Genomic DNA, 18,309 nt, shown 5'->3' with positions numbered 1-18,309 from the left:
CTCACACTCTTCATAAGATCCAGTGTCTCGGTCACGTCCTGTGTTAATGAGAGCAGCCCCTGCAGTCAGGAGCTCACTTTCATTTCACCTTCAGTTTAGTCTGAAAGAATTAGACTCGTGTATAATTGAAGAGGCTATAATAAAAAAAACAGGCTCAGTTCAACTGATTATTATTTAGGATGGATCAGTGGTCACAATTCGTGATGAATAAAAGTAAATTGAAACGAAAACCTCACCTCAGATTTCTAAAATCTACAAACAGACAGGGTGCAACAGTTTCTCTTTCATCCATATCTGAGTCACCGTCTGATGTTTTCTATTCTGCTCAGGTCAAAATGGCATCAAACTGAATTTCAGATGATATGAGTCAAAGTGAATGAAGGGTTCAGGAGAAAGCGTCATGGAAATCCACTGAATACCAAGTTGGTAAATAACAAGGTGGATTGTCAGTCACTTTGATAATGCAGAGAAACTGTTATCACCTTTTCACCAGTAGCTGACATGAACACAGATGCTTCCAGTCCTGGCTGAAAGTTTGAACTCTGTTGAATCAAACCAGGTGCAGAAATGATCAGGCTTTGATCTTTATTTGGGTTCTTATCACGAGCTAAGTGACAGACGTAAAGCTGCTCTTCTATTAACCAGCGTCTTTGTGCAAACTCCAAAATGTGATAATACAAGTCTAAAAGTGCCTAAAAAGTAAATAAACACACATTATTTGTAATGTTTTAAAATATGAAATCAATTTATCTCATTAATTGTTGACTTGGAGGCAACATAAATACAAGCAATTTCCACCTCATAGTTTGGACAGTGGCCTAATTACACATTCACTTAATATAAATGTGTTATTTCGACCCATTTGTAGTCGCCTGGAAAACATACTTTAATATAGTTCTGACATTTTCTACAGCAGAATTAGCAGATTGTTTCCAGCTTTAAACCACACTGATAAGAGCCGAAAGAGCAAAGCTGTGGGCGGGACAACAAAGTGGAAGACGTTAGAAGAACTGCTAATAACGTGGGTTTATGAAGCCACCTACGAGACATGGGGGTAAATATTCAGTGTCTACATTTTATTAGATTTTCATGACGTAACAATAGTTGTTAACATTTTTTTTTTCAGCTTAGAACAAGTCTTTTGAAGCTACATAGGGAGATGGTCCCTTTTCACAGAGGCTGCCATGCTGCACCACCATATTTCTACAGTAGCCCAGGATGGACAAACAAAAGCAAACACTGCCACAGTGCAGGAAAGGAAACGGTAAAGGTCATTAACTTACATGTAGACCATGACCTACAGTTTTTACTAAATACATTTTTTGAATATATAAGGCCACCTGACGTAACCTCGTCACTTGACGTATTGCTGCTCGACTCGGTCGTAAAAATGAATATGGCACCTGATGGATGTCGTAGACTCTCTCCTTATTGGAAAGGGACGAGTGGGGGGGCTCATCGCTAAATCCCCACAAAATCCTGCTCACGTCACTTTTAAAAATGCAAATATTATAAACCCTTTAACATTTTAAAGGAAGCTGATGACTTTCTGGCTCCACACTTTACACACAAAGACATTGGAGTGATGTGGAAATTATAACTCTTAACGAAAGAATGAAAAAGGAAACTTGACAAAAATGTTGAACTATTTCTTTAATGTGTCAGCTCTTCATAAACGTCACTGGGTATAAACCTTTGTTTGCACACACAACCCAAAGACAGGAATCTCAGACCATGTCATCTTCATCAAACCGAGAAGCTGATGGCCAAAAGTATATGGAACAACTGTCGAACCAAATCGGCTTTAGTCTGTAGTTATAACAGCCTCCACCATAGAAGCAATAGTGAGAAGCAGCACTGATGTTGAGTGATGAGGCCTGGTGAGTTTGGATACAGATCAACTTCTTCCACACAACACATGGCACCTGGCTTTGTGTCCATTGCCATGTTATGATTGTGTGCTCCATAAACTGCTGCCAAATAGCTGTAAATACACTGTCTAAGCCCTTATTTTGAAAAGGCAAAGAGTAAAACTGATTTTCTTTCTAATTAATATAAAACACCTACATGCAGTTTCCATTCGGGGAAATGCATATTAAACCTAAACTTAACTTAAAAACATGCACAGTCTTCTAATACGTGTTTTTTTTTTATCATAACAAAAATAAAAATGTAAATAATGCAAAAGTTTACATGCCCCTCGATAAATGGATTAAAAATCAATTTCTAATGAAGAAATATACATAACTGTTTATTGTGAATTAAACCTTATGTTAATGTTCTTTGCCCTTTCAAAATAAGGTGTACTAGCTTTTGACATGACTGTATCACCTTCATGCTACAGCGTTTCATATACGCCGATACAACTTTTGGCTGAATTACTTCGATGACACATGTTCGCCAAAAGCGGATATTCAGACCTAATCTGGATTTTAAAATGACTGTACATAAATAACAGATATAAAAGAGAGAAATTAGCGATTCTACAGCAGCTTGTTACAATCACACTAAAGGTCTAATTAGCAGACAACAAACATTTTCATTTCAAATCAAACGCTACCAAACAAAGGACGGTTTGAGAAGATTTGCCCTGTGCATTTTTGAAGAGTAAACTAGAATACAGCAAACCAGTCTTTGGTGTCTATCATACATTACCTGTGCATCATTCTTCCTTTCTGCTCCTCTGGAGAAGTGATCAGGATATTTGTATTATATAAAAACGTATAATTTTTTCTACAAATCTTTTACATTCACTGTCATTCGTTTGCATACAAGCATCAGCCTGAAAAACCAGTGCAGGTGAGAAGCTATGGTTTAATGCATTTTTCTGCAAAGCTGCTTCCTGTTGTACTAAAATGGTGTCTTCCCTCCTCATGTTTAGTACATTCTTGCTGATGGTCCATCTCATAATGTGTGTGTGTGTGTGTGTGTGTGTGTGTGTGTTCTCAGATAAAACTCTGATAAACTGGTAGTCCACCAACCACATCGTCTTTACAAACAACTTAGAGAACCATCAGATGATGGAGTGTTCACCTCTGTTTCACTCCCTCTGTCAGGTTTTAACCAGCGGCTGTTCTGAAATGTCCTCTGGTGTCTTTTCTCCTTCACGAGATTTTTTCCTCTTCTTATGGCCTGAGCAGATGAGACAAGATAACAGTTACTAAGAGGTAAAGGGCAACTTCACCAGTTTTCAACCTGCTTTCTATGGCTGTAGTTTAGGCTGTAAATCTACTTTCCTCTGACTTCGCTTTATTAAAATATTTCTCTGCTTCTAGTTGAAAAACTCCTCCAGATGACATCACCCAGAGGAGTTTTGCATCATTAGTTCAGATGATGTCATCTGGTAGAGCTCAAGAAAAGATGGTTGCCCATGATTACAAACTCCATAGTGAGAGCAACAAGATGACATAATCTGAACTAAAGGTTCCTCCATGTGATGTCATCTGGAGGCAATTTTCAGTGAGAAGTGGAGAGATATTTTAATGTAGGGAAGTCAAAGGAACCTTTAACTTCTTAAAATAAATAACGTTGATTTGAATGGAACATAAATTCCCATGCAGTCTGCTACAATACACCTAGTTTGTGTTTACTTTCAGTCAGACTTTGAGAAAAGCTTTGAAACCGTTTCTTTAAAGAGGAAAAGTTTCCAACATCTTTCCAACCTATTTGATGAGTGCAGTGTGGTCAGGTGGTGTTAGAGGGTCCATGAAGCTTCCTGCGATGCCTTTAAGGTGCGATTAAACACAGAGGTTGCTCTAATAATGCTGCTGGCCATTTTCTAAATACAGGTTTTTAAATTTTAAAGAGATTTTCCAATATACAGATGTTTGATCTATCTATCTATCTGTGGTATTACCAGTGATAAGACTGGGTGCTTAGTTCTTACCGATCTCAATTTGAATAATTAAATACCTAAATTAACTTAAAGTAAAGGCATCATTGGTTGGAGTGGGGCTGGGTGCTGCTGCATATTGTAAGAACTTTTCAAAATTCTTTTAAAATTATAAACATTAACTCACAGATGTAATTGACAGGCTTTTTGCTCGGGGCGTTCAGGTTACATTATACTGTTATTATACATAACAACACATACTGTGTCTTCTTTATGAAACTACATTATTAGTCTGACTGCAGACCCTCCTGCAGACTGCAGCATGAGAATACAGAGCAGGCAAGTCCAAAATACTGATGTATGTTTAGCTAGGAGGCAGGTCCTGGAGGAGGAAGTGTGATTGTAACAGCTTGGTGGAGTTTGCATGTGAATCAGAGCCAAGAGAACGCAATTGAAAGTGTAGCTGAATGAGTGGTGTGTGTGTGTGTGTTTGTGTGTGTGTGTGTGTGTGTGTCTCACTTACTGAGTTTGAGCAGGAGCTTCTTGCCCAGTGTGTCCTCTGAGCCACTCAGGGACAGGGTGCTGATGAAAGGAGACGAGTCCATTTCTATGGGAACCGAGGCCATGTCTGAGTGAGCGAGAGATAGAGAGAGAGAGAGAGATGGACCCCGTCAATGGAGGACAGGTTAAAGGCCTGTAAGACTCTGGGCTAAGTCTATAAGCAAGGTGAAACTAAAGATGTTCGGCCAAACAACTGGTGGTAACTTGCTGCAAACTTGTTAGCTACCAATTTTACATCAAAAGTCGAGGCAGAAACGAGACGTGTGTCACTGGTAGAATTAATGAATATGATCACTGTTGATAAGCTCTGATCAGACTTCTTCTCTAAAAACAGCTGTAAATATAAACTGTACCTGTGTGTGGATCAATCTCAGATCTGTCCTCTCTGATGTAGGGGATCTCATCCATCCGGAGAAACACGGAATCGCTGGGACTTTTCTGGCTGTCAGATTTACTCCCTGCAGCACACACACACACACACACACACGCTAACCCAAATCCAAGGTCTTTAAACGAGTGTCTACATCACCAAAGTCACCAGTCGAGCAAAGTGAAACTTAAACTTTTTGTTGAAGTCTCATTCATGTTCTGCCTCTCATTTCTGAGTTTTTAACCCAATTTTTTGAAACAACTGCAGTTTGAGCTCACTGGGCTCATGTCAGCTGCCATTTCCTGCCGAACCAGTTACTTACGCACAATGTGGTTCTTCTCGTTCAGCAGCGAGGTGCTGTGCGGGACGCTGGACTGCTGTCCTCGGGTTCTCGCCGAGCCAGGCCGGCTGAGCTCCCTCGGGGGAGGCTTGAGGGTGGTGGTGGTGGTGGTGTGGTGCTCTGGGGGCATCAGCGTGGCCCCGTACGCCGCCGTCGGAGGCTCCAGGGACAGGCCGTTGCCTTCCGTGGGACGGGCGTCCGCGTCAGGTGTCTGAGGAGAGATGTCCATCCTGGAGGCGGTGACAGCGTTCTGGTAGTGGCTCCGGGAAATCTGACACGAGAGTAGAGGAAGGTTTGGGAGAACAGAACACGTTCGTCATGGAGCAGTTATTTTCTCAAACATGTGGAAATGTCCACTAGAGTACATTTACATATAACTGATTTTTAAATTAATTAAATCTCCTGTTTCTCTTTAGGATGAAAACAGTTATTCAGCATTAACTATGACCAGGTCCTCTGGGTATTGAATTAGAGTTTTGGCCCTGGCAAATTAAAGTAGACTAAGTTACATGTATAATTACATTAATTTAGTATAATTTAATTCATTTATATTATGTAATAGTTGGATACCTACAAAGAGTAAGCCAATAATACTAAAATACCAATAATATACTAATATATGTATAAAAGAATATTGTAAAAACTAATATAAATAAATATATAAATAAAATAATACGGGCAGCACGGTGTATGTGCACACTGGTGCCATCAGGGCAGCTTCAGGTCAGCTTAGCATTGATTGGACTCATAAACAGAATAAACTGGGTCTTAACTTCTTGGTTGTGTGTGTGAGAGCATGTGCATTTGTAATGCTTCCCCACTCATGCATTCACCCGTCTGCGTGCACGACTGCTGTTGTTACCTTGACGATCTGCACATGCGTGAGCTGTCTCACGGAGTAGTCCGGCAGGTACACGTTCCCCCCACCGTTCAGCTGGCTCATGCTCCCTCCATACAGCATGGACTCGGAGCGGTCCAATCCACTGCTGCGGGAGGGGGATCTGTGGACTGCGAGGGAAGGATTGTATCAAACATCGAGGCTCGCTGCTATTGTAAATCAAATCAGGAGCGGGCTTAGGAATGCAGCTTCATTTTGCCGTCCTTTGCATGGGGGAGGCTCCGCGGCTGTGGCTGAAAGCTTTCATTCATTTCAGTCACTTCACCTAATGAATGCTGCATTCTTGCTGCAAGAGCTTGGCAGTTAAAGGACATGGATGTGAGTGCTCAGAGCACTTTAAATGCACTGAATGGAAGCCTCTATTCTGCAGTTTCCACTCTTAAAGTGCAAACACACACACTCCTGTGTTTGTGCCTACAGCGTTCATATATTTGCTCACAAGCAGCAATTTACTCGACAAACTGTTGATTCTTTCAGGATATTTTTTTTTATTTCATGCACCTGCACAATTTGAATTCCTTGGTAAACATCTCATGTGTATCTGTGTATAATTAATGTAAACAGCACCACATAAATGGAGAAATGGAGTCAGTGTAGTAGTTTTATTGCTGGATGAATGTGTGTTCGTGCTTTTCGATCCTTCTTTCAAGTCATTTTGGTGACAAATCTTCAGAAATTAGAAATAGGTTGATATGTTTAGATTAAAGCAGGAATTAGATCAACTATAAGTTTGAAAGCTAGTTTTTGCCATGACACACCAAGCCGACGCCAGAGAACTAGTGTCGACCGAGGACAACTGCTTCGTCCGCTCACGCTGACTTTTCTCTGAGCTGACAGGTGGCGCTTTGACAAACCAAAAAGACAACAACCGACAGCTGCGCGTTTTGCGTTTCGCTCACCACAGATGCTTTGTAGCTACTTTTAATGGAGATGCTGCGGGACACACTGCAAAACTAGGATGACGACTGACCGGCAACATGGTGTGTCAGGGCCCTTGGAGGAGAAGGAGGAGGTTTGCCTTGCAGGTTAGGTTTCTCATATAAGTACAAGGTGCATATGTGTATTCATACCTGTTGGCATGATGGCAGGTACCCCAAAGTAAGAAAAAGCTCCATTCTCAAACTTTAGCGCCTCTTTACCAAACTCCACCTCAACTCGACCCTGAAAAAAACAAGATCAAGATCAAGACACACTTTATCGTTCTCTAAGACTGCGGTTCTCAATCCTGGTCCTGGTGTGTTCAGTCAATCCGACGCTGGAAGATACCATCTCAGATGAAGGTGCAAGTGAATAAGTATCTTCCAACGTTTGATTGAATGAACAGACCTAATGCGGCTGACCAACAGTTGGTCCTTGGGGACCAGGATTGAGAACCCCTGCGTTAAGGAACTTTTGTTCTGGGTTTGTAAAAAGCACAACCAATAGAGACACACAAACACCACATTGATTAACTCTCTGAGTACATGGAAGTGTTTTTGCAGTATTTTCTGTATTGAGATCAAGAGATACCTGCAGCACCAGGACGAAGTAGTCGACCGGTTTGTTGCGTAGGAACAGGAAGTGCTGTGGTGCTAGCTTGTTCTTCTCATCAAATTTGAGCTCCTGAACCACACTGGGGTGTTTGATGAGCCTCAACAAGATTTTCTCTGATATATGAGCTGGTTTGAAGGGCTCCACCTCTGATGAAGGGAGGGAGATACAGGGGATGGAAAAGGGAACTCGAGTTCATGAGTTTGCAATAGTTTTTTTTTTTTTTTTTTTTTTTTATGAAGCAATGGAAAATAGCAGAATACAAATATTTGGAGTCCTGGTTTTTATTTAGTATGTTGCAAAATCAACGTGGCCTAGTTGACCCAAAAAGGAAAATTCTAGTTCACGTTGCTTTGAGTCTGTGTAAAGGTCAAAGCAGAAACGGTCCAATATAGTCTTGAAAATAAACTGTGAACTGAAACAGACCCTGGGGTTGTGAGAATTCAGAGATGAAAGAGGTTTTGTTCCAAAAAAAAGTCTAAACCTGGACTTTAATCTGTGGACATCCTGAAATCAACCCATTTCAGAAGATCCTCATCCTTTCTTCCCTATTTGCTCTTTAAAGTGCACAGATGACTGGATGTTACCTGTAGAGAGGAAACGGTGTGTTGCCAGGAGAAGTTGAGGAGAAATCTTCACTTTCATCTCACTCTCCGACTGTTTGAAGATGGAGAAGTCCTGGTGCTTCCACTCGTGGTGAGAGACGCGACGCTTCGTTCGATTATCAGCTGACAGAACGACGCAAAGATGAGAAAGGAAGCTGTAGTACATCTCCAACCTTTTAAAATTCAGGGCGTGTGTGTGTGTGTGTGTGTGTGTGTGTGTGTGTGTGTGTGTGTCTGTGTGTGTGTGTCTGTGTGTGTACATACTGTAGAGATCGGTCTCGTCGAGGATTTCTGACTTGATGATTTCCTCAATCACATCCTCCAGGGTGACGATGCCCATCACCTCGTAGAAAGGGTCTCCTTCGCCCTCGTTGTTCACTCGCTGCACGATGGCGAGGTGGGACTTTCCTGCACGAGAAGGTCACGCCAGGTGGGCTTTACTTTAAATATATTGATCAGAGCTAAGAAATGCGTGTTTACACTCATTTACAAAAACCTTTCATCCAGAAAATCCAAATGAAAAAATGAGTGCATTTACATGGACTTATGGAACCAGGTAACAGTTTTCGTAAATGTCACTTAAACAGGAAACCTGGTTTCCACAGAAAGATTTTTGTCAGAAAATGATTTCTCTGCCATGTAACCAGGTTTCTAATTGACTTCCTCCAGCTGAGCATGTGTGTAAGCAAAGGCTCCAGACAGGAACGAGCAGCTGAGTGAATGAATGAATAAATCCATTCTAAATAAGTCACTTTTCCCCCATGGATTTTTTAGTTTCACAAAGTTCCTGTTGTGGATTATTTCCTTTTCCTTTCTCTCCCCCTGTGTCGTCACTCAGCTGCTTTGGATAAAGATGCCAGATGTCAATGTAAATCTAAATGCGTAAAGCCGTTTCTCCTAAGCTGTGTGTGTGATTCATGCTGAGTGGGAGTGGAGCCTCTGTTTTCTGATGTTCAGTAAATGCAGCAACTGAATGGAGGCGGTGTAACAGCAGGAAGGACTTTCACACAAAACACACAGTCTCTGGATGCAAAAACACAATCCGTCATACAAACACACTCAGGCAGTATAAACCGTATAAGGTGTGTGCAGTGTGCTGTGCCTCCACCAGGATGAGTGTGTGTTTGTGGAGGTGAAATCTTGCGGTGTTTCCAAAGGTAAATGGAAGAATTAATAACGTGTGCACCAAACAAAACAGCTTTAGTCCAGCTGACAGGATCTTAAATGGGATTGGGGCTAATTCAAGGTGGGAAGAAGCTGAAGGAACAAAAAGACAACGGCTTGCATGTGTCTTAGTGGTTAACGAATGAGACGCTGCCCTGCAGACATGCAGTTGTGTGCTGCATTTGTGACCTTCGTCGTCTGAAAATGTGCACAAATATGCACAAAAAGCATTTCCTGCACACACACACACACACACTGAAAACAGAGTGAATCCTTGTTTGTGGCTCTTCCTGAGCAGTCTGGCTACAAATCAACTTCCTCACTGAGATTCTCTATTTGCTTCTGCATTTGCTGCCTGCCAAATACTACCACACACACACACACACACACACACACACACACACACACACACACACACTACAGGCAACACCGCATTCGGCTAACTGGGTCAGCCTTACATACAGACCCATACAGACTCAATGAGAGAGAGGAGAGAGCACTGGCAGCCATCGTGCCGAGCGCCGTGTCCCAGTCAAGATGTCTTCCTCACACTCCTCTGTCCTGTCTCCTAGAAATCCGTTAGACTCATCAGCCTTGTTGCATTTGTTGGCGAATTTCCCAGATACTTCTATAATAAAGAATCACACATTCAGGCGTCCGTCTTGTCTTGGTTGTTTGCATTTTCTCAATCACCTTCCTCAGTTCACCTATTAAAATTCTACCCGTGACAATTCTCTACGAGAGTTGAAATTCACAGCATCCTCTTGACTGTGAGATTTAGGGGAACAAGGGGATCAACAGGAACCTGTGTGCAACAAATATCTTGAAACAGCCCAACTTGTCCTTCTGTGTTTGTCTAATTACTGCTATTAATCAAGTCCCTGTTTGTGCAGCCATTTGTCCTTTACAGGCCCGACCTCGTCCTGCTGCCCAGTCCTTTCTAAGTATGACGGCAGTTCCTTAACACTTAACCAATCAGTCTATTAACAGCAGATATTTTGGGATTTAGTCGCTATATCCCACATATAGTCGCACAGTTACAGTTGGTCACGTTTCCACATTAGTGAACACACAGGCTGAAACAGAAGCTCACTGCCCAACAAACAACATACATCAAAGGCTACATTTTCCCTCAAACAACACAACTTGGGGTTGAACTTTTACACTCTTCCAAAAACATTAGAGCCACCTCTTCTTAGAACGGACTCCAGTACCACTCCACTATGACTTAAACACAGTAGAATTATCACCTGACAGTTTCAACTTAATAACTGAGAAAATATAAAGTATTCTACTTTTACAAAGTAGGTTCATGACAGAGCTGCTGTATTGGATTTAGTTAAATTGCACATAATCTTATGCCTGATCTGTGTATACAGTGGTGTACGGTCAGATCACGACTGACCTGTTTTTATTTTTAAAAACTCTGACAATAGATGCCAAAGTTCTCCGACTCAGAGTGAGGCAGACTCCTTGTCCACTCTCCAAAGGACAAGCCATGATTGATCACATGGTCAGTAATTATTGCCGGAATTTCACTTGAAGCTTGAGCTCTTCTTCTCCACCACACACGTGAACCATGACCTCGAAGATTTGACATCTTTTATAAAGAAATAAGGACTGATGGCTGCACACAAATGCATTAGAGCTTCAGAAAACATCTTGGTCAGGTCTTGGGTCACTGAATCACGTGTGTGTGTTAAAAAAATGTGTGAAAGAAGATTTTTATATAACACAAGAGCCCAGAAACCCCCACACTAAGCCCATTGCTGCAGCCACGAATAACATCATTTGTGTCATTGTCCGTAAAAAGAAGCTACATCAAGGTGCACAAAAGAAGCCTGGTGAGCAAATATGTGTTCGAAGTGAATACAGTGATCATACTGTCCTACAAAATCGAAAAACAAAACCTAGAAATTATTGCCAACATGTGGCAACAAACTTTATATCTTCTACTAAAATATGAAGCTGTTATTGTCAGCGAGCGAGGTGTAGTTAAATGTGTTGAGATAGAAACGTGTGTGGACTGAAACGTTCCATCTTTCAGGAGTCCGTGTAATCAGTGGCACCTGCTGATGTCTACCCACTGATTGGGAGAGGAGCAGAATAAGGAGCAGGTGTGTTTTGATCGGAGGCCCCGTGCTGTGTCGAGTCAGACTTCAGTGTTTGGTAAGAGCTTTGATTGTTTCAGGGTGTTTTGATGATAACGAATTTGCTTTTTAGAAGGCGTGTTGTTTATTGGATTAACAGTGTGGCCACACAGCATTTTATGGGGCATTTAAATACTGTACTTACTGTGTTTGGGAAAGTTTGAGGTAGCAGGTATAGATTTTGTTTTTTTTGGGTTGATATGATTTTTTTATGATGAGATTAAAATGAATGTTTTAACCTCTAAGCGAAAATATCTAGTTTTGTTTGTGTTGCAGTGATTAGTGGAGTGGTGACATCACTGCTTCCTGTTGTCTGTTTGCAAGGTTTTTTTTTCCCCTTGTGGCCTGCAGACGAAAAGATGTGGGATCTGGGTCTTGTGAGGGTGGAATAACTGTCCTTTTATTTTTGTCTGTTGTTAATTGTTTGCCCGTTACGTTAAACCAGCAGCCCCAATTCCCTCCATGACTGTGGCAGTTTTAATGGTTGTGATCACGAGTGAACTGAAGTGCTGTGCGTTTCAATATAAAGTGTGATTTTTGGCGTGCAGTGGTTAGTCTGCATCCTCAGCTGTGGTTATTTCATAAACCAGGGAGGGTTATTGAGGAGGATCTGATATGCTGGCTGGTGCTGTGTGTTTAATGTAATAAAATACACATTGTGAATTTAAGTTTTGCACATCAACAAAAGCCATTTAAACCATACAACCAGCATTTTCAGGCTGGATAAGAGATGAAGTTTCCCATCACTTAAGCATAAAAATGAAATGTTTTAAAATTAGTCGTGGTAATTTATTTAAATAGTTGACAAATGGAGATTTGCTAGTTAGAAAAACTATCCAGTCTTTTCCCTCTAGGCAGTGTTCTTGTCAGGAACCACCTCTTTCACATGCCAGGACCAGGCCTGGAGTCCAACTCGCAGCTTATCAGTGACCAAAAGTAGACAAATGGCCACAGAGCAAGACATTTAAAAGACTTTTAGGTGATATGGTGAGAATAACTGCTCGCTCACTGAAAGTGCTTCCATTTACTAATTTGCCTGTTTGCGGGATTAGAGCTGATGATGTGAAACGACTAGAAAGCAGCATGAATCCAAAGAGCAGATGGCACGAAGACAATCTGGGAAAGTAAAGCGCTCTGAATATTTTATACTCTGCCTCCTGGGAGGCCACAGAGCGATACGAACAGAGAGGGAGGGGGGGTCGTGTATGATATAAAACAGTTCTTGGTGATGGAGGAGTTGATTGAAGACAGTGCTTTTGTCCCTTTATGCCAGTAATTGCCACATTGTGTTGTTGGACTCATTGGTCCTTCTCTAGTTTTCTGGCAGTAGAAGCAGATTCGAGTCCAGGATTCATGTGTGTAATGTTCACCGTTCAGCTTCCCATCTGTTTAAACGAGACTCTCCTGGCACTGAACAGGTTCCCAGTAACAGCCTGCTACTTCTGCCATTGCTCACAGTGGGGAAGGTGCTACAGTATTTGGCAGATTTCATTCGTGCCAGATCCATTGCTCAGCATTCAGGCCTTAGAGCCTGTGTGTAGTGTCTCCAGAACCTCTGCGGTGTCTGTCAATGTAGTGAAATCACCGTTTTAACAACTTTTGGTCGGATACATTTCTTCTTCCGAGTCAACTGTGCTGTGTGACCCATTGCACGTCATTTGGCCTGCAATTTAATAAACGTTTAGGAGGCTGCAGCTCATTTATTGTCACAGCTCAGCTTCCATGATGCTCCTCTGCTTCCTCCACTCTGCCAGCTCACACTGCACAATGTATTTACAGAACAGCAGCATAGTTATTCTGAGCTCACACTCCTGGCAGCACAGCATTTACTGTAAGCACGGAGACAACGACCGCAGAGGTATAATGGCAGATATAGTGTCTTCAGATGTACAGTGGAGTCGAGCCTGCAGGTCGATGCTGCCCAGGATGTTGTGCAGGGCAAGAAAGCGGTAGCAGAGCAGAAGTGGGGAGTTTTTAAAAATTAAAAAGCAGGTGTGTAGCTTTCTCAAATGCAGCTGTCGATTGTTTTTTATTCTTTTATTTACCATTACATAGGACCACGGTTGTGCATTTTGAGCTTTCAAATGCTCGTTTGTTTGTCTTAAAAGGGAACAAACATTTCAACTTGCTTCCTATGGATCCAGTTTGAATGGTATGAAACATGTCCTTGACCTCTGTCAAAACAAATCAGCGTCAGGCAAAAAAAAACCCAAACAAAACTCCTGCTGATGACATCACCTGTAGGATTTTCATCACAGCCAATGGAGATGGAAGAGTTCCAACAGTGAGGGGTCAAAAACGATGGCGGGTCACGTGACTCATGTAGGGAAGGAAATCAGGATTTAGTTTTCATTTGTTAGTTGGTAGGAGTTTGAAATGATTTTGTAAAAGTTGTTGCTAAATCAATATTCTAACAGACATCTTACGTCCAGCTGGTTTTAAGCTTCAAACTTTAGAAAATGTCGGCGCCACAACTAGCTCAAACGTTTTATAGGCTGTCATTTTTACAAAAAACCTGTTCTCAACATGTTGAGGAGCAGTTAAGCTGATCCATTTTCACAGCCTGTTATGTTTTAGGTTCGTGGTTACAGAGTAAAGGTAGAAGATTAAATACAGTTTGACAGATTTAAAGCCACAAAACTAGTTATTTCTAATATTGTGTTTTTTTTTTTTAGTTGGAACTCTTTAGTTGGTGAAATGAAAGAGGAATCCTGCAGTTTTTTGCTGCAGTGCCAGAAACTGTCCGAGACTGAGGGAATCACTAGTTTTTAATCCTTCGGTCTGTGTGGATGATCTCATCCCACAATGACACAGGAAGTGTTTGTGCTCACCTCCCAGCTCTGATGGTGTCAGGAACACACACACTCTCCCCACATAGTCTGTTCATAATCAGCAATACACTTCAAGATTTCATTTAGAGAATTTCATATTTGACAGAGTAGTAATTCTGACCACATTAAATTCATAAAAAGCTTCTTGAAGCAATTCCACTGTATTTTAAACCCTCAACAGTCTTCAGGCTATTTGCATCCTGTCATTTAAAAACTAAACTAAATATGAATGAACTGAATGTCACTTGTCTCCTGTAAACTGTGGCTGCTTCGGTCAAGGTGTCTGCCTCTTCCTGTCCTCACCACAAACCCTGCAGAGAACGCTGACTGTGCAGGGGGCTCGAACATGCAGTAAGGCTGTATGGGCCTGTGATTGGCCAGTGAGCGACCCACCCATTTTAAAGTGGGCAGTACAGCAGTGATGCTGGCTGACTGCACCTGGGAGAAGAGGCTGTGCTGCTGTAGCAGAACTGCAAACTCTGACGTTTGCTTGTGCAGCCTGAGCGAGATTCTAATTCACAAAGATGCATGTGTACATTCCCACAGCATCACAGTCACAGGCGTAACTCAGCTGTCTATTTGATTTGTCCAGATGTAAACCTGCTACTTTAAAGTCACAGCCTCCTCTATCCTTTATTTAACATCTGGAGAAATTACTGACAGTTCTTCTGAATATCAAGGCTGACAAACTTGTTGTATTGGAACAGTGTTTGGATTTCCCTTAAGGGGAAAAGTATAAAGAGATGCATTTTTTAAAAATATGTAACTTCAATTTCAACAAACGCGGAAAACTTTTTTTTTCTTTTTTGTAAAATATCTTTTCAGTCAGGAATATCTTTGACCATATGAATGTATTTACAGAGCTCCATTTTTTTTCAGCTCGTAGCTGCCAATGGTGACGTTCACATGTGCAGATATGTCAACAAGAATCTAAAAAAGTTCAACTTCAACTTTCCAGGACAGTGGCATTTTCCCTTCCCCTCAACGTGAGCATGTAAAAGTGAAGTCTATGGAAAAACTGCTAATCAAATTGCTGAAGCTGTGTCAGGCAATTATCCAGCAATTAAAGATCATTTGCTGCCAAGCAACAGATCCAAAGATTTGAATGCATCACAATGAACAATCCTGCACCTTCACCTGCTAACAGGTGTCTCTGAGACCTAAATGTTGCCATGGTAGCTATGACCAGACATCTGACGGTCAGTCTCCAAGTTGATTAATGTCTTTTTCTGCATGCCAGCACTGACTCCGGCACTACAGCTGGAGGAGGACACTTCAGGTACCACCTACGTGTCCCTGACAATACCACTGCTGCTGATCACACTGCACACTGTGGCAGATAAAGTACTGCAGCGAAACCTTCTGTTGTATGATGTGCAGGGAAAGAAATGAAGAGAGGCGGAGTAAAAACGAAAATGACACGTTTTGTGTCTGTTAAAATTATCTCCTCTGAATACTGAGAAATTAATTGTATTTCTGATGCACTGTCTGATTTGCTTCGCTGCATTTCAACACGGGACTTTTCCCCCGAGCTGAAATGTTTTACCTTTAGATGCTCCCTCCTCACCTTTCTTGAACTCCTCCAGCATGGCGTCCAGTTTGGTGTCGTTGAAGACGCAGTGCAGCGGGTGTTTGTAAAACTGGGTAATGGTCTTCAGCGGGGTGCAGTCGTCTGGATCCACGAACGCCAGGTCCTTGACAAACAGGATGTCTACGATGTTGGACCTCTCGTTCTCAAACACCGGTATCCTCGTGTATCCGCTCTGCATAATATCAGACATGGTGTTGAAGTCCAGCAGCACATCCAAGGCCAGCATGAAGCAGTCGGTCAGCGGCGTCAGAACGTCCTCCACGGTTTTGGTGCGCAGCTCCAGCGCGCCCTGGATAATGTTGAGCTCCTCTTTGACCAGGTCGTGGTACGGGTCAGTGACGCGCAGCATCTCCAGGAGTTTCTCCCTGGTGTAAAAGTTGGAGATCTCCTGGTTGAGGATGAGATCCAGCAGTTTGCTGATGGGGTAGGAGATCGGGAAGGAGAGGACCATCAACAGCCGCGTCACCCAGATAGTTTTGGAGGCGATGGCCAGACCGTGCCGCGACGCCACCGAGTGAGGAAGGATCTCGCCAATAAAGAAGATGCCGAAGGCGCAGATGACAGTGGAGTGCCAGGTCATGCCCAGGATCTGGCACATCCACACGGCCAAGGAGGCGTTGATGATCGCGGTTCCCAGCAGCAGCGTGCAGAGAACGTAGTTACCGTGCCGACGTACGGACTCTATTTTCCGCGCATAGTTCTGTTCCTTGTCGGTGCCGCTGTTCTGGAGAACCTGCAGCTCCACCGGGTCCAGCGCCAGCAGGCTTAAGTTCAGCCCACTGAAGAGAGCAGACAGCCCGAGCAAGAGGACTGAGACCAGAACCTGCAACCACAGCTCCGGGACAGCAGAGCGCTCTACCACAGAAACCCAGAAATCCCGGGTCCGGTAATGTTCCCATTTGGATCCGTCGAACGCGCACATGGAGTAGTATTTGATCTTCTCCCCCCTCCGCAGGTCCTTGGCCAGTAGCTCCACAAGAACAGAGTTCTGGCTGGAGGCAGACTTAAAAGAGCCTAAAACCTCGATGTCTGAGGTCCTGGAGTTCTTGTCCATGCACATGTTCCGTTTCGGGTGAACTTGTCCCTCTCGGCCAGGAGTTGGCTCTTCGATGAAAGCTATCCAGGGCGCGGCGTTGTTGGCGCGAGTGGCCGCGGTGCGGTTGAGCCTCTGCGGGGATGTAGAGTAGTAAACCCGTAGCATGAAGCGAGTCCCCTCGGTGGCTTTCAGCACCCCGTCATCCACGGACAGCTCCGCCCCGGTCTCCTCCGGCCGAAAGCCGAGCAAGCCGAGCGCCGGTGCGGGGAGCAGGCAGCAGAGAGACACGGAGAGCAGCAGCAGGCGCGACGGAGTCAGCAGGGCTCCGCTTCGGTACCGCGCGGCCGCATCCTCTGCAGCCATGATGCGGTGTGTGAGATGCTCGCTTAGACTAGGGCTGCTGTGTCACGTGGTGCTGCGTGGTTCCGGTCCATGTGGGAAAAGGAGGGACCAGCAGTTGTAGGGCGGCGATCTGTTGTGCAGAGAGAGGGAGAGAGATGCACCCTCCACTGTACTGTGACGTAACTTTCTAATTATAGCTCTCAGGGAAAACTACTGTAATGAGCCTCAGTGCTACAGAAATGAGCACCGAGTTTGAGGATGTGCTCAAGATTTTCTCAAGTTTAAACAGTTGTTGTCCTCGTCCTTTGGGTTGTTCCCTTTCAGGGGTCACCACATCTAACCCTGTCCTCTGCATCCTCTTCTCTCACACCAACTACACTACATCCATAAATCTCCTCTTTGGTCTTCCTCTAGACCTCCTGCCTGGCAGCTCCAACCTCAGCATCCTTCTACTGATATATAAAACAAGGGTTTTACTATTTAACCATCTACACTTCTTGTTGAACACGAATCAATTCGGCTTTTCTTTTCTGTTGTTTTCAACGTAGACAAATAAAAGAAAACTTCTGTGTTAACTTCTAAGTGTCGCTTTTATGATGAGAACATTCTGCCTTTAATACTAAATCATGAAATTAGAGTTCCGTCCCTGTAGCCACTTAATTTACCAAAGTAAAAACTTGAGCAGCTCAGTGTTGGGCCAAAAAAGTGGAATCAATAAAGAAGCTTCAACATCCAGGATGTCTGTCAGGGTTTTATTATCTTGGAAGAGCAAAGTACATCGACAGCTTCAAGTCTCCTTCCTATGCAGTTCTAAACTTCATTCCATTGAGTAATCTTATTTTCTCTAGTCCAGTTAACTTCAATACTTTAAAACTAATTATTGAGTAATGAAAATTTTAGTGAAGTTTAACAGCTGAAGAAATTTGGAAATATTTGCATTGTATCCAGTTTAACACACTGCAAATCTGCATATGTTTTCCTGAGCAAGATTTAGTCGTACAAGTTCAAGGCCCCTGTTTCTCCTAAAGGACACTGATGTAACATAAGTGCTTGTTCCTG

General features: G+C 43.0%; 1 protein-coding gene across 3 annotated transcripts; it reads right to left on the bottom strand.

Annotated features, from left to right (window-relative positions):
- Positions 1-2,217: 2,217 nt before the first annotated feature.
- On the bottom strand, positions 2,218-17,700 carry LOC137124275 (metal transporter CNNM1-like). 3 transcript variants are annotated; one of them, XM_067499099.1, is made up of 10 exons: positions 15,849-17,696; positions 8,401-8,544; positions 8,119-8,259; positions 7,511-7,680; positions 7,072-7,162; positions 5,966-6,111; positions 5,086-5,374; positions 4,747-4,851; positions 4,356-4,460; positions 2,218-3,132 (listed from the first exon to the last, which is right to left on the bottom strand). In XM_067499099.1, the coding sequence occupies exons 1-10, from the start codon at positions 17,269-17,271 to the stop codon at positions 3,053-3,055; spliced, it is 2,694 nt and encodes an 897-aa protein (XP_067355200.1). In that variant the 5' UTR covers positions 17,272-17,696; the 3' UTR covers positions 2,218-3,052. The 3 variants fall into 3 exon arrangements, with proteins under 3 accessions (XP_067355200.1, XP_067355201.1, XP_067355202.1); XM_067499100.1 differs by lacking the exon at positions 4,747-4,851 and having other exon boundaries at positions 15,849-17,699; XM_067499101.1 differs by lacking the exons at positions 8,119-8,259; positions 8,401-8,544 and having other exon boundaries at positions 15,849-17,700.
- Positions 17,701-18,309: the final 609 nt, after the last annotated feature.

This window comes from Channa argus, chromosome 3 (assembly GCF_033026475.1).
Source record: "Channa argus isolate prfri chromosome 3, Channa argus male v1.0, whole genome shotgun sequence".
In the NCBI taxonomy this organism is placed as follows: Eukaryota; Metazoa; Chordata; class Actinopteri; order Anabantiformes; family Channidae; genus Channa; species Channa argus.
This window is presented reverse-complemented; position numbering and strand designations above follow the sequence as displayed.